The sequence below is a fragment of the Lingula anatina genome, chromosome 9 (genome assembly GCF_051362555.1).
Source record: "Lingula anatina isolate TDL-2025a chromosome 9, LinAna3.0, whole genome shotgun sequence".
Lineage (NCBI taxonomy): Eukaryota > Metazoa > Brachiopoda > Lingulata > Lingulida > Lingulidae > Lingula > Lingula anatina.
In genome coordinates, this window is record NC_141775.1 from 7,618,592 (window position 1) to 7,631,974 (window position 13,383).

The following is a 13,383-nucleotide window of genomic DNA, read 5'->3' on the forward strand; positions in this document are numbered from 1 at the left end:
TTTCATTGAATGATTCCCGTGCCTCTTACTGACAAAAACAATACCTTGGGGCAGAGCAAATTTTAAATACAATTCCGTTCATGATAAAATGGTCTTTCAAAGTGACAGTTCCATCCTTTCAACTGTAATAAAAATATTATTAAAGCGGACACTCTTTATATTGTCGTCTCTGTTGGCGCACCTGCTGACACGGAAGTGACGTCAAAAGTCACGTGATGGCTGTGTAATCGTAGCCATCTTTGTTCGGTGACTCAAAAGAAAGGTTGGATTTTAAAAGGCATGAAAATTCACCCTCTTTTCCTTCGCCGATCGTTCTTATACTTCTGTCATGCTATAGTTTCAAAGCCAAGCCGGTTGTTTTAGGGGAGAGATAGGAGGGATTTTACACAGCTTAGAGGTAAGAATCGCCTGGATCAGATCAACATCTGTGACTCGTCTCCGTGTTATTTTGGTAGCAAATGGGGTCACAGACAGATACAAAGAAATGAGAGATAAATTCGCTAGCAAAACCCTCGTGGATTTGTCAAGCGTGATCCCAAACTCCTCAGCTTATTTTAAATGAACTCTCAGTTTTACTACTTTGAGTACTTGTAGAAGAAAGTTCGTGTTAAATACAGGGAAATCTGCCCATTATTAACTAGGTCACTGTTTCGGCCGTGTCCGAACAAAGGGAACGCGAGGTTGCACTATTTGTTCAAGACCCACTTTAACTCAGCACAGCTGTTAGTCAGCGTCATTTCTAACCATCACCGTGAACTCGGACAATACTCAGTTTGGTTGTTTGTAACTTGATGTGTGGTAGGTGTTAAAATTCGGGTTGCTGTCAATGCGTGAGGAAATTGCTTTGTTCTTGTAGTGTACTAGTGAAGACTAAACAAGAGGTGTTGTTCAGGTATTTTAAGTGCAGACCTGGATAAGTCCCTATGGTTTCTGTAATAATTTGGCATGGAAAGATATTCTTTTCTGTTGAGGTTAAACATGGGTTCATACTAAAATATTATGCTGATTTTTCACTTAGATTTAATGACAGCATCAGAAATCAGTGACAGCTGTTAACATCTGGACCTGATGATAATCATTATTTGACCCCCCTTGATACATGTTTTTACATTCCCATTAACACTTAAGCCTGGATTTTATTGCTTTGGTCTAGGAGAAAATGAACTTTCAATTAACATCTGATTTGATATTTATAATGTGTTTTTAGAACATATAAAATGTCTTGTCACTACTCTCCGCAGCACATGTCAAGTGTGTTTCTATAATTAAGACTATATCAGGAAAATCTGTAGGAAAAGTCATCATGGTATTAACTGATTTACTGTATTATTCATCCAGCATCATCTCATGTTAAATAAGCGGGCTTTTGAAAGCATTGTCCTTGGGTGAATTATGATTACACAGTCAGTTGACATGCTTGATGTGATTAAGATCATAAAAGGGCCATTGTGGAGATATCAAGTATTGTCTTAAATTAGGGCACAGGTCTGCCTCTTTGAGGTAAGGGTTAAGATAGAGAAACATGAGAGTGAACATTATTGAGAGAGAGAGAGAAAGAAAGGGAGAGGGTTTGTATAAGAGGGAGATTGTGTGTGTGTGTGTGTGTGTGTGTGTGTGTGTGTGTGTGTGTGTGTGTGTGTGTGTGTGTGAGAGAGAGAGAGAGAGAGAGAGTGAGAGAGCACAGTTAAGATTTCTTGAGTAAAAAGTTAACAGAATTTCCTTTTGAATATATTGATCCAACAATATTAGTTAGAATAACTCGTCTTTTAAAGTTTATTTATAAGCTGTACTTTATTATTTATGGATTTGGTTATGGTATGGAACATTCACCTGGATGTACATGTGTTTTCTTTGTTGTTGAGTCATTATCTGTGTGGTATTATTATCAAAATTTAGTATTCTTGATGTTTTCTTTGTTCACATGTGGTTAAATATATAGAAATTTACATACGCTCCTAAAATAAAACATTATTTGATGAGCATTTATCAGATGTAATATGTTAGTTGAAAAAAAAAAGATTTTTTTGGTCTAAACCTGTGATTGAATATTTTATCTATGATTGCATCTTAGTAAGCCCTTTGCTATGATATCCATAACATTTCGTTCACAAGGGCAGTTTGGTCTACAAATACCAGTACTATTGCTGATACCCCCTCTCTGTGTTATGTTATTTAGTCTCTAGAGGTAAAGATGTATTCGGTTCCATAATTTGGAGGTTAAAAAGCAAAGTTGTTTTGGTTAATTTGGTGGTAAACAAAATTGAACCAAGGCAGGTGTTCAGTATTTAATACGTAAGTTAAATGTGTACATAGACACTGCAGACTCTGCTAATGCATTATTTTAGCCGTAACAAGCAAAAATGCTTAATTGAAATAATGTTTGGTTTGAAACAAAGATCCTGGCCAGGGCTTGACACTAACTTTTTTTCGATACTGGCCCGCGATATCTGTAAATATTGCAAGGACGATTTGACACCTGACATTTTACTTGCTCTTTGGGCCAGTGACCCCAGCGATTCAATGGCCCTAGGTTGGTTTTCAGTGGCCCAGGGCCAGTGGGCCACCCTTAATGTCAAACCCTGCTGGCATTTTGTTGCTATGTCCTGGGCTCCGTAACTCGAAAGCATCGTGAATTGTGACAGTGATATCACCTTTCATTTCAATGGGGCAAGTAAATCCCAAGTTATAGAATAGAGGCAAATTTCCGTGCTCGAGTTCGGTCACAATTCATGATGCTTTCGAGATACTGAGCCCTGATTGCAAGGCCTTCTTTTGGTAAACTGATGTGAAGTCCCATTGGTGTCTCCATTTCAAACAAGATCCACTATAAGGATTAATTCTCATTACAGACATTTTGATCCTTTCCCGAACATTCGTCAAAAACTGTCCTTATGCTGCTAAGAAAAAACTAACCCACAAACCAACCAACATTGACAAAAATATAACATCCTTGGTAGAGGTGAAATAAAAGAAAAGTAAAGGATAGAATGTACCTAACAAATGAGTCAGACATACAAACAGAGGTTGTGCAATTCAAGAAAGCTGGTATTACCTGTATCCAGAATAAGGTCAGATATTTGGGTCAGGAAGTGGGAGGGAATTTTGGCATATGAGGATCCTTCAGAAGTGAACAACAACAGCAACATCAGGAATGCATATAATTTTCCAGTAACACAACCTTGAGTGACCTTAATTGCTCTCTTTCTCAGGTGTAGCTAGCAATTTTTCCAGGTGTGCATCCAACTTATAGCCAGCAGTGGGTGGAGAGAATTCTCCACCTGTTGTGGTTTACATACAAACTTAATGCATTGAATGCCTTCGTATATATACTGTATATGTGGCCTGAAGACGTGTAAATCTGTGGTATGTGATATCATGAGACTAAAGAGATAATTAAATAAGGGGCTGTTAAGAATGAGTTTGATTGCAGTAGCTGGCCTAGTATGCATTAACTCTACAGGGACTCTCGCTGAGTGCAGTCACATCAAGAGACCAAAACATCTCCTGGCTTTTATTAAAATATAGAAAAACTGGTGATAATGAGAGTTCATTGGAAACAAGAGGAGGCTTGTTAGTCTGTTTGTCTGATTACATTCAGCAAGAGTCCCCATACAATTGGTGCACAGTTGCTATTGTACGTAACCTAACTCATTTTGATAGCCCCTAAAGGTGGCCCTGAAGATATGCGTTAATTTGTTGTATGATGTGTCATGTGGAGATCGCAACTTGAAAGATAATTAAATAAATTTATGGAGCACTTGGTGCATGTTCAAATAATAGTGCATTTGCAGTCTGTTTTTATATTATATATGATTTGCCATGCACATACAGATTTCAGTTGTATAACAATTTATATTTACGTAAATAAAATATAAAGGATTACAGTGATTAGGTGGTTGCTCATACACCTCACATTGGATATTTCAGTTGTAATATAATTGAAATGACATTCCCTTGGCTTGAAATTTGAGAAAATATCAGCCTGGGATTTCAAAATAAGAAATAATGAGTTTGTCGACTGAAGCACAAGCACACCATCTGTCCCTGTTGAAAAGGTCAAACAAGCAGCTAAGCAAGATCCTTGTTTTCCGTGTATTATACAAGAGACAAGGACTGAAGTTATTTTAGGCCATATCACAACGACATTCATGGATAATAATGGTTTCTGTGGAGTAATAGGCTCAGTGTCTTTGTTCTAGCCTAAGAATTCCTGCTGTATCAGCTATGATTACATTGTAGATGGATAAAATCTGTGGATTAAATCTGGTGAATAGGACGGATTTAACGTTCATCATAATGTCTGAATATGTCTGAGTGGCAGGCTATATTGTTATGAAATGAGACTGCCTCAGTAGCAGTGCTGTGACAGTTCTAAAGGCCTTCCTACAGTCTCAGAGCCAAGTGCTAATTAGGCCCTGACCTGAATATGGCATGCCTATATGGAAGGAAGACTATTTAATCCTGTAATTTGATTGAAAATTGAAAATATGCCCCCTCACCACAATAACGGTATGGATTTATATTTGTATACCAATATAAACATGGAAAAATATGCTTTTATGTTTGTATTAATTATGAATTAATTGATGAAAAAAGGCAAAGAATTTATTTAAAAAGTGAGAAAAGTGGTCGTTTCCTCAGTATAGATTCAGGCATTGGTGAAATAACACTTTTTTTTTGACTGATTGTACAATCTGAAAAACTTGAGTATATCACTTTCTCTTTTCAGATTAGAAAGGAAACATTTAAGGAGAATTTTTGCTGTCCATTGAACCAGCTTAGAGCGAGCCACCACATAGGATAATAGCTGCGTTCTATAGGGCAGTCCTCACTCAAAAAGGCAGTGGCAGGAACTCAATTCAGCTTGATTTTATCATTTTAAGAGGAAAAAAAATCCTCCTGCAACTCATTTTGCTCTTTTGTCATTCTTGCCAGACCAGAGAAAGCAGCAAAAGAGTTACTCATAAGAAAAAAAAGGGAAATAATCTACCACATAACTCTAGGCACTGGCATTCCTCTGTAGTGATACAAAGTTCTGTAGGGTGGTAATTTTTACAGAACAGGATTTGAAAGATTTTAACGTTAAGTAAAGAAGGGTGATTTTTTAAGAGGTGATACTGGACCACCATCTTCACATTGAAAAACAGAGCGTTTGCATGTGCTGCATAACACCCTTCTGTTTCACAACCAAAACTTTTCGTTGGTCAAGTTTTGCCTTTTTAACGGCCTCATCGTGGATTGGATGCCGTATCCCGACGCCAGACCAATGAACATGGGCCAGAAGGTTTCTGGGGGCGTTAAGCAAAACGGGCGTGAGCCCTCCTATAGAATTCCATATGAGATTGCTTATAACCCTGACTTCCAAAAGCCCAGTCGATTGGATGTTCTACTGGACATGCCTCCTGCGCCGCTTGAAGTCCAAAACCAACAGGCGTGGAATCCGGACGATAGATCATTAAACATATTTGTCAAAGATGATGACAAGTTGACATTCCATCGGCACCCCGTCGCACAAAGCACGGACTGTATACGTGGTCGCGTGGGTTACACCCGCGGGCTTCATGTGTGGGAGGTGGTATGGAGTGCACGACAACGTGGCACACATGCAGTAGTAGGCGTAGCCACGGCCGATGCTCCATTACACTGTGTTGGTTATCAGTCACTTGTCGGGAGCAACTGCGAATCTTGGGGATGGGACCTCACGAGAAACAAACTCTATCACGACGTAAAGAATAATCCCAGCGTAACATATCCAAATATTTATAACTCAGACGAAACATTCACTGTTCCAGACGCTTTCTATGTGGTGTTGGACATGGACGAGGGAACGATGAGTTTTATTGTCAATGGCCAATACCTTGGAGTGGCATTTCGTGGTTTAAAAGGAAAGAAGCTTTATCCTATTGTCAGTGCTGTGTGGGGACACTGTGAAATTACACATCGATACATTAATGGGCTAGATCGTAAGTATTCAAACCTGGGAACTTTTAAGCATTTCTTCCCAGCAACAGGAATTTGACAAGTCATTAGTCAGTGACTAATACTGTTGTGTATTAATTATAATATGGGTGAAAATTTTGAGTTATTGCAAGGAAATTCTTGTTCTATAGGAGTTATGAAGTGAAATATGTTACTTCATGTCAGATGAGAAAAATGTTTCATTTGAGTATTTGCTATCCGTTTGAAGTTCATTTTTACAATGGTGGCAAGTCTATATGTTAAATGACTTGAAAAACCTCTTGGTTTGGAGCAAATTCAATTGTTACTTAGTATGTTTGAGGCTATTTTTAGGCACTTACATCAATGATACACTGTGATAATCTCTTTCTACAACTGAATACTTTTTCCATGTTCTGATATGAGCTTATTTGATTTTTCATTTCATTTTTGAATCTTTTTCAAAACATTCATGCCTTAAAAATGAAAAATAATACCCTCTTAAATTTTCAATTTTTGGATTTTTTTTACAGCAGAGCCACTGCCCTTGATGGACATTTGCCGCAGAGTAATACGACAACAACTGGGAAAAAATAGACTTCCAGAAATTGAAAAACTGCCCCTTCCGACCCCACTCAAGCAATATCTTCTCTATCAATGAGGACCGCTGTGTCGCAATCTGCTAGCCTGTACTGGGTGGCCAGGACAAAATGGAACTGATGTCTTTGTCCTGGGCTTTTATTTTTTTTTAATGGTGAAAAGTTGAGGATTTATGGATATGTGGGGGAAAAATTGGGGGAAGAATGGAGAAAAAGTTCCTGATTAATGGAGAATAGGCCAAGGATAAACTAAGACCAAGCTGAGTGTTCAGGAACAAATTTGGGGATATATAGTGTTGATTAGAAATATGGAACTGTTTGATGGAGAAAATAAAAGCAAAGCTGCAATATGAAGACAGGTATGCATGGATGTATAACAGGTGTGAGGAAATACTACGCAGGTGCTTGCAAAACTGCAATGATCATCACATGGCATTTGGTATGTTTTTACTACAGGGTTTTTGTAACAACAAGATGTCTCCAAGGATATGTCTCTGCCCACAGTGCAGCAGCCTGGAAGTTTTTTAATGGAATTTTTCAATATTTTCGTGTACGACTCCCTCATTTTTGTGCACATCAGTATCTCTTTTTAATTTATTTTTTAATTATTTTTTCAATTGGAAATATTTTTGCACTTGCGGCGGGAGTCTAGCCTCCACTGGCTAGCCATGAGTATGACACAGATGTTTCATTTTGGGTATGTTCAACTCTGCCCCCCTCCATTGCATGGGGAGAAAAAAAAAACAGAGGAGTTGAGCTCGTCATGTCTGAGATCCCCTAGTGGTAAAGTCACAAGCTGAGTGGAATCCTTTACTTCTATTCATTTCCCATGTTGAATGAGATAAACACTGTAGGGAAGTGGCTAGTCATGTGTATCAGCGTCCAGTTAAACCATTAAATGACCATATAAAATGACCGTTACATACCTCATGAAAGTAAGCATCATTAAGGGACTCAACCAATGACCCTAGAATGAGACAAGTTAAAATAGTTGCCTGGGAAACCCCATTATTTTGAAGGATAAAGTTTTGAAGGTCTTTTTACAGCAACCACACTAATAAAGATGACATTCTGTTGGAAGAGAAGTTTGATGATAAAGAGTGTCATTCTGAATTGAAGAGAAGAATCAGGTACAACAAAAGCCTCGCAAAGTGCTAAATTCGCCTCTTAAAATAGAGCAAAATCTCATAGATAATGCTGTATTTAAAACAACATGTACTCGGATGAAAGGTTTTATTACTGCAACTTTTTTCTCTTACATATAGATGTTAGTGGTATGTGAATTGAATCGATTTTAACCCACCTCAAGTGGATATCTATTGTTACATTTCATAGCAGTATGATCAGTATAGTATTTGATTATTGTGACAAGGTGTTAAAGGCTTAGTGTTGTTAGCACTGTATTACGGAATGTGTGGGTCAAAGAGACACCAGGGAGCATTTTCAATTTTTTAAGATGAGGTGCAGGTTTGTGAAAAAGGTGAAAAACTCATTTACCTAAATCTTTGGGGTGGTTACACATTACATGATAAATGTATGTCATCTTATGTTAATTTCAGTATCCTCCATATGCATGGATTTTGCTGTAAAATAGCCACAGTGAGTTTCAGTTGGCTTGATAACAAGAATAAGTGAAATTAATCTTGTTGAGTGTGGTAATTTGACGTACTTATGTTAATGTGACATTCATATTTGACCTACTTTTCAAGAAAGTGGTGACCTAATTTTGGTTTAGCTTATTGTAACTTATAAGTGTACAAACATCACCATTGGGTATATCTTTTCAACCTACTTAAAAAGTATGTCATTGTGGCATGTTTCATTATAGTACCTTCCATTTTACTTTATTATGTAGATTATTTTGAACCTTAGCCAATATGATTATAACAACCTTTTTTTGCTGGTCATTGTTGAAATCTGGACTAAGGATAGCATGTGGAAATATTAATTTATTTTGGCTAGAGAGCAGAAAATGTAGCAAATAGCCAGGTTGCATTATCTGTGTTTTGCAGGTGAATAGTGAAATAACGCAGCACTTGTATTTTTCATCCCATGTTTTACAATCTGGATTTGCCTGTACCCCCAATTTGATCTCGTTGAAATAAGTTGACCCCTGTGACCTTGACCCGGTTCCATTATCCAGCACACCATGATCTCATTTGATGAACAGCACACAGTCATTATTGCTCCAGATAACAGAGGATACACAAAGGATTCATCCCTTTTCAGGTCACTGTGACTTACATTTTAAAATGTGCATCCAGTTGAAACACTTATTTTAGTTCATTTTAAGTGCATGTAGGTCATGATTTGTTTAAATGTCATTTAATACGATTGAGAAACGGGACTTTTAAAATGAAGTTTGTATGATAATTGGGAAAGATGTAATTTGATGTAAAGATAAAAGTGCAACCCCGTAGCCACTGACATCATGGCAAATAATTTCTGTTAAGCAAAGCCATTTTATTATGTTTTATTTTAATGAATGTGCAATATTTTGATTATTTATGTTATAAATCCTACTGACAAGATTTGTGCTTAATCATTTCTCCATCATTTCCTGAAACTTGAGATTTTGATCTTATTAAAAGTAGATTTCTTTGTTAGGATTTGACAAGGTGGTCAGTTTTAGAAACAAGTGAGTGACCTGTTACCCTGCATTGCAGCATCTTTGTTTCTCACTAACATGCATTTTAGAAATTATTTATTGTAGCGTACAAAAAAGTTTTCAAAATGCACGAGTCCAGAATTGGGCAGTTTCTGTCAAAAAAAAATTCTGAACACTCACAAGTTTGACATTTTAGCTATACATGTTGCAATTCAATCATTAAGCCAATTTTTTTTTCTTTTTCTGGAATCCATGGAGCAGTTAGTTAAAGGCATAATACTAAGACTGCTATCGTCCTATTAGAGCCTGCTTCATCCCCTGTAAAACAAAAAACCTCAAGAGTTAAATACTCTTTAAGGGTAGTTTTCTCTTCAAGAAAACTTGATCCATTAATATTGGCACTTTTTTTTAATGTTTTATTGCTCTTAATTAATGTTTGTGAACTACTTGTAAACAACATTTACTATTTTAAGTGTTTTTTCAGTTGACTCAGTTGTTTTATTATAAGAATGAAAAACACTGTCACCCATCTTCAGACTGTGCCATTGGTGAAATGATAACCAAATTGCTGTTCAGTTAAAACAGTTATTTTAAATGTTCAGGTAATATGTACTTTTACTTCATCACTGGACTAATAACATGTATAAGGCTGTTTTTGAAACGGCACTCAAGAAGTGCTGCAGTGCAGTCACACTTTCGAGTAGTTAAAATGGCTGTATGAACAAATTTGATTTGACATTTTTAATTAAGATACATTGTCTGTTACCCTTATGTAGTGTTATTATTAGGTATGTAGATTTTTCCATCAAATAAAAAGTGAAAAAACCTACGTGCGGATCTTATTTGCTCTATTATTCTTTAAAAAATGAGTGCAGGTTGTTGTCACTTCCCCATGTCATTACTCCTCTACACCATAACTTCCTGCATCAGTACCGCCCACTGGTAATAATGGTAACACATCAAGCATAATTCTTAATTAATGTTAATGAAGGTACACAACACAAAAGTGATGAATGTTTCTAAGAAATTGTCATTAAAAAATGGATGAAGGGGAGTACTAGTGTGGGCGAGTATCGATGCAGGTAAAATAATGATTTTCTTCTGGGGAGTAATGATGTGAGGACATATTCATTCAATCAAATGTTTACAACACTTGCTGCATTCTTACTTGACGCCAGCTGTGTGTGGGTGCTGATCTTTCTACTCTGAAGCAATTCAATTATTTGAGCATGAACCCCACATTTTCCCTTCTGCCTTGACTTCAGAGGGATGGACTTGTCACTTTCTTCTATAGGACTACAGGGGCGGATTTAGGCCGTCTTCTGGGTCTTCCAGAAGACGGTCAGATTTTTAAGTTTACATTGATGGCAGTCAGCAGAAGACGGTCAAAATGGAGGATGGACCAACAAAGATAATATGGAAGACTGTCAGAAAATATCGCTGGATCCACCCCTGGACTAATTGTGTTACTTCAAAAACTTCAACAAATCATCACTATTAATTGTACCACCAGCGTTAGCGCTGGCGGTACACATGGTTTTAGTCCCGTCCGGTCCTTTCCGCCGGCTCCGCCGGCTCCGTGGCCATGTTACCGTTACCGCTTCTCCTCCTAGACGGTAAGGGCCCCCATACCCATCTCTTGGATTTAGGTCACCTATAATCTCAACTCGTTCCACGTAAAATTTGGGCTTTGTCGGTATTTGGGTCTAGGTGTGGCATTCATTGCAATGCCCCCTTGTCCAAAAATGGCAAAATTAAATGCTAATTATCTACCCTACGGAAGGAATTATGGGAAAAATTTCTACAGACGGCTTTCCAAAAGTCATATGTGTAGATTTCAAATATGCCCTTGGATTTGACTTTTGACCTTTATTTCAAGGTCAAACGGGCCAAAATTTTCAAAAAAATGAATTTTTTTACGAAAAAAAAATTATTTGTGCTGTTATTCAGACACCACACAGACTTAACCAATAATATTATTGGAAAATGTTACCCTTCAGGTCATCTTTCATATCCGTGTCAATCGGTGCATTTTCACGGGAGAAGCGGCCATAAGATACCGAAACTGAAAACTGTCTCTAATTCAGGAACCGTTAATGCTAGAGACCCATTGCATTTTGTAGAGCATGTAAAGCCCAACACTGGAAGTGGTCTCCGTTTTTTTGTATTCCATACGGTTTTCGAGTTGCGCTGTATCAAAAAGAACATATTGGTGGTGAAAGCAAAATGTGCAGTACGGTAATGGATAATAAATTTTAAACCCTGGAAAAATAAAACATAAGGCTTGGTAAAGCAGACAACTTGTGGTCAAAAATGACATTATTTCATCAAATTTGAACTTCTGGAACTTCAGAGCACCTCCCATTTCAAGAATTTTGACCAAAATGACCTTTTCTTTATTTTAATTAATTTTTTCTGTAGGAAATTTATGGCACATTATGGTAACCCCAAAATTATAACATTTAGTCCCTTATATCTCCAAAACTGGCAGAGATAGGTCCATAGTTACTATTGAAGTTGAATAGGAAGTCATATATTGGCAATCTAAATGTGACCTTAAAATTGACCTTTGACCTACTTTTCACCATGAACTGAACTTTGCAAACTTTGCTTCCCTTTTATCTCCAAAACTGGCAGAGGTAGGTCCATAGTTACTATTGAGGTTGAATAGGAAGTCATATACTGGCAATCTAAATGTGACCTTAAAATTGACCTTTGACCTACTGTTCACCATGAACTGAACTTTGCAAATTTTGCTTCCCTTTTATCTCCAAAACTGGCAGAGATAGATTCATAGTTACTATTGAAGTTGAATAGGAAGTCATATACTGGCAATCTTACTGTGACCTTGAAATTGACCTTTGACCTACTTTTCACCATGAACTGAACTTTGCAAATTTTGCTTCCCTTATATCTCCAAAACTGGCAGAGATAGGTCCATAGTTACTATTGAAGTTGAATAGGAAGTCATATACTGGCAATCTTACTGTGACCTTGAAATTGACCTTTGACCTACTTTTCACCATGAACTGAACTTTGCAAATTTTGCTTCCCTTATATCTCCAAAACTGGCAGAGCTAGGTCCATAGTTACTATTGAAGTTGAATAGGAAGTCATATACTGGCAATCTTACTGTGACCTTGAAATTGACCTTTGACCTACTTTTCACCATGAACTGAACTTTGCAAATTTTGCTTCCCTTATATCTCCAAAACTGGCAGAGATAGGTCCATAGTTACTCTTGAACTTGAATAGGAAGTCATATACTGGCAATCTTAATGTGACCTTGAAATTGACCTTTGACCTACTTTACACCATAAACTGAACTTCGCAACTTTTTAATGCTTTGCAACTTTTTAATGCTTTTATTTTCAGAGATACGCCCATGGTTACTATTGAATTTGAATAGAAAGTCATTAGAGGCAATTAACTGTGACCTCTGACCTTCTTTTCACCATGAACTGAACTTTGCAAATTTTGCTTCCCTTTTATCTCCAAAACTGGCAGAGAAAAGTCCATAGTTACTATTGAACTTGAATAGGAAGACATATACTGGCAATCTTACTGTGACCTTGAAATTGAACTTTGACCTACCTTACGATGAACTTTAATTTGATTGTACCATTTTTAGTTATATATATTTTTTGCATATTTTGAAAATTCTTGTTGATTGCATTTTTACAGCTTGTCAAGCACAAGACTGGTGGCTGTGTCCCTTATTTTGTGTATGTGGGGGTCTGTACGAATGCGCTTGCTCCAGCTGGTGGTACAATATTCGGAGGCGGTATCGCCTCTCTGATCCTCTAGTTTAAACCCCTTTCTATAAAACTTTTTTTTTCAAATTAATGAAATTGAATTGTAAGCATGGTGAAGTTGACAATAGGTTGAATGTAAAATTCTTTATTTCCACACCCTTGCATTATTTTTCAATATAAACAAATGTTTTAATAATATATTTCCACAGTTACTTCAATTTCTTAATGATGAAAGAACCTAAGAAACTTTTTTGCCAGCGTTCCAGAAACAACATTGGTTAGCTGCATCATTTTCATACATGCCAGGTTGTTCCTCTTTGCTACATACCAGTCCTAGAGATGTTATCCTCTGCGAAAATTTGTCCCGTTTAATGCTCACTTACAGTTCTCAATCTGTCCTAAAACATATCTAAAATAGATTAAGAAACTTGACGTAATTGAATGTTAAATGAGACATTTTCGCAGGGGATGATTCTGAGGCAAT

General features: G+C 37.0%; 1 protein-coding gene across 2 annotated transcripts; it reads left to right on the forward strand.

Moving 5' to 3' along the window:
- The first annotated feature begins 198 nt into the window (after window positions 1-198).
- Window positions 199-9,973, forward strand: LOC106161231 (SPRY domain-containing SOCS box protein 1). 2 transcript variants are annotated; one of them, XM_013538126.2, is made up of 3 exons: window positions 199-397; window positions 4,730-5,963; window positions 6,471-9,973. In XM_013538126.2, the coding sequence occupies exons 2-3, from the start codon at window positions 5,243-5,245 to the stop codon at window positions 6,596-6,598; spliced, it is 849 nt and encodes a 282-aa protein (XP_013393580.1). In that variant the 5' UTR covers window positions 199-397; window positions 4,730-5,242; the 3' UTR covers window positions 6,599-9,973. The 2 variants fall into 2 exon arrangements, with proteins under 2 accessions (XP_013393580.1, XP_013393581.1); XM_013538127.2 differs by lacking the exon at window positions 199-397 and adding an exon at window positions 633-798.
- The last annotated feature ends 3,410 nt before the right edge of the window (window positions 9,974-13,383 follow it).